Below are 2,449 nucleotides of genomic sequence, written 5' to 3'. Positions count from 1 at the left end.
CCGTTATGCGGTGGATTATCATTGCCTTAACGAGGTGACCAAGCGGGATGCTTTTCCGGTAGCTCACAACCTGGAGCAACCGGCCAACAATTTGCTCCCGAAGCCTCAATGTTCATATGGTTAGATCTGGCGGGAGCCTTCCTAGCTGTCCCTGTGGAGAAGAAATCCCGCGGCAAATTGGCCATGGTCACCACCAAAGGTCTCTACGCGTATAACAGAATGCCCTTTGGTCCCAAGAATTCGGGGACAGTGTATGCACGTCTGATGAAAGAGGTTTTGGGACTGCTTGTCGAAAAGGAAGAGATTTTGGCTTACTTTGATGATATATTGATTGGCTGCCGTGATTTTCGAGATGGTATCTGGAAATTCGCTATGCTATTATTGACCATCGAAAAAGCCAACCTGAGAATTGCCCCTATGAAGTCCAAGCTCTTCGTGAAGGAAACGGAATGGTTGGGATTCAAGATTTCTCACAACACCATGCTACCGCACGACCGAAACATCGCTGTTGTCCGAGACTGGCGTACCCCAAGGAACCTCAAGGAAGTTCAGACCTTCTATGGAAAGTGTGGCTATTACAGAAAATTTATCCGTAATTTCTCTAATGTCGCCGAACCTCTCAGGAGGCTCAGCCACAAAGACACTCTTTTTGAATGGGGAGACGACCAGAAGAAGTCGTTCTCCCAAATAAAAGATTTACTTTGTTTAGCACCCGTACTAGCACAACCAAATTTCATGTCAGAACACCCATTTGTGTTGGACACAGATGCTTCTGAGCTAGCTATTGGCGCTGTCTTGTCCCAAGAACAACCGGACGGTTCGCTCAGGCCTATTGCGTATGCCTCACGGACCCTGAACAAAGCTGAACGTGAATACCAGGTGACCAAGAAAGAACTCTTGGCGGTCCAACACTTTGTGGAGCATTTCTGATACTATCTGTTTGGGCGAAAATTCAAAATACGCATTGATCACCAAGCCCTCAAATGGATGATGACGTCCAAAGTATTGCAAGGACAAATCCTACAAACAAAAAGACCTACAAAAAGGTCCGACAAACTCCCTAATTTTGATCCTGCTAGATCATGCAGCCCGACCTCCTCAGAACAAGGAGACGACCATGCCTGTCAATGTGACCAATTACCCCAACAAGCCAAAATAACCCGCGACATGATAGTACAAGACCAGGCCAACGACTTCCCAGTTGGGCCAGAAGATACCTCAGCCAGCCAGGCGACCCAGGACCAACTCCACAAGTCATACCGAATGCCAGATGAACAAGCCCGAGACCCAGCCTTACACATAGCCAAGGATTGGGTACAGAAGAAGAAGTTGCCCGACATGTCCAATATCACAGACCCTCAGCTGAGAAGATATGCAACACTCTACCCGAAGCTTCGTTTAACGTCTGACGGAACATTGTTTCTGGAGGAAGGCACAGGTGACGATCAACGACTACGATTGTGTGTCCCAGCAGCCCTCATAGCCGAAGTCATCAGATGTCTACACCAACACCCCCTAGCCGGACATTTGGGGAGATATAGAACTTACCTCCAAGCGAAAAGACGGTTCTATTGGCCCAACATGCATAAACATATCAGCTGTGCAGTTGAGGGCTGCACAACTTGCCGCCAGTCCAAAGAGCGCAAAGCCACCAAGCAGGTACCATTGGGACAAACAAGCACCAAGGAACATACCCGTTTTGCCAAGTTCTACTGCGACCTAGTTGGCCCATGGCCCAACGCCAGGGGACCTGGGACCAAGAAATACCTGCTCACCCTCCAAGACGCCGTCACCAAATATCCTGAAGCTTGGGCAATCACCGACGCCACTGCTGAAAACATCATACGAGTCCTCACAAACGAATTCTTCCCCAGATATGGAGTAGGGATGACAATCGTTTCTGACCAAGGACGCCAGTTTATTTCGACGCTATTTCAACACGCTGTGAAGCGACTGGGTGTCTTCACCGTCAAAACCCAAGCTTATGAACCCAAAACCAATCCGGTGGAAAGACTTCATCGAACATTGGAGAATGTGATCAGGTGCTCCATGGAGAACGAGAAGGTTCACCCCACGCAATGGCATTGATTTGTCCCAGCTGCATTGGCATCGATCCGACAAGCTCCTATGGCCAACCTCGACACGTCACCGCACTTTCTCACCTAAGGAGCAGACCCGGTGATACCCGCTGACGTATTGGTAGCCCTTCCGCAATGACCAGATTCTATGGTCGAGTAAGATCTAGAGAGACTCCGAAAAACCCTAGAGAACATCCGCCTCAAACAACTGGAAAGCCATCTTAAGAACAAAGAACGCTACGACCAGAAGATCAAGAAGGTGGTCATCCAAGTGGGGGATTTTGTGTTCAAACATTCCTCTATGGACCTGAGCAAAAGCGGCCTTTCTCGGAAGACGGCTATCTACCAGGAAGGACCGTACAAAGTGGATC

At 48.9% G+C, this 2,449-nt stretch overlaps 1 protein-coding gene across 1 annotated transcript; it reads left to right on the top strand.

The window, feature by feature from the left end:
- Positions 1-1,167: 1,167 nt before the first annotated feature.
- On the top strand, positions 1,168-2,088 carry LOC131892637 (uncharacterized protein K02A2.6-like). Its single transcript, XM_059242461.1, has one exon. The coding sequence runs from the start codon at positions 1,168-1,170 to the stop codon at positions 2,086-2,088; it is 921 nt and encodes a 306-aa protein (XP_059098444.1).
- The last annotated feature ends 361 nt before the right edge of the window (positions 2,089-2,449 follow it).

This window comes from Tigriopus californicus, chromosome 2 (assembly GCF_007210705.1).
Source record: "Tigriopus californicus strain San Diego chromosome 2, Tcal_SD_v2.1, whole genome shotgun sequence".
NCBI lineage: Eukaryota > Metazoa > Arthropoda > Copepoda > Harpacticoida > Harpacticidae > Tigriopus > Tigriopus californicus.
This window is presented reverse-complemented; position numbering and strand designations above follow the sequence as displayed.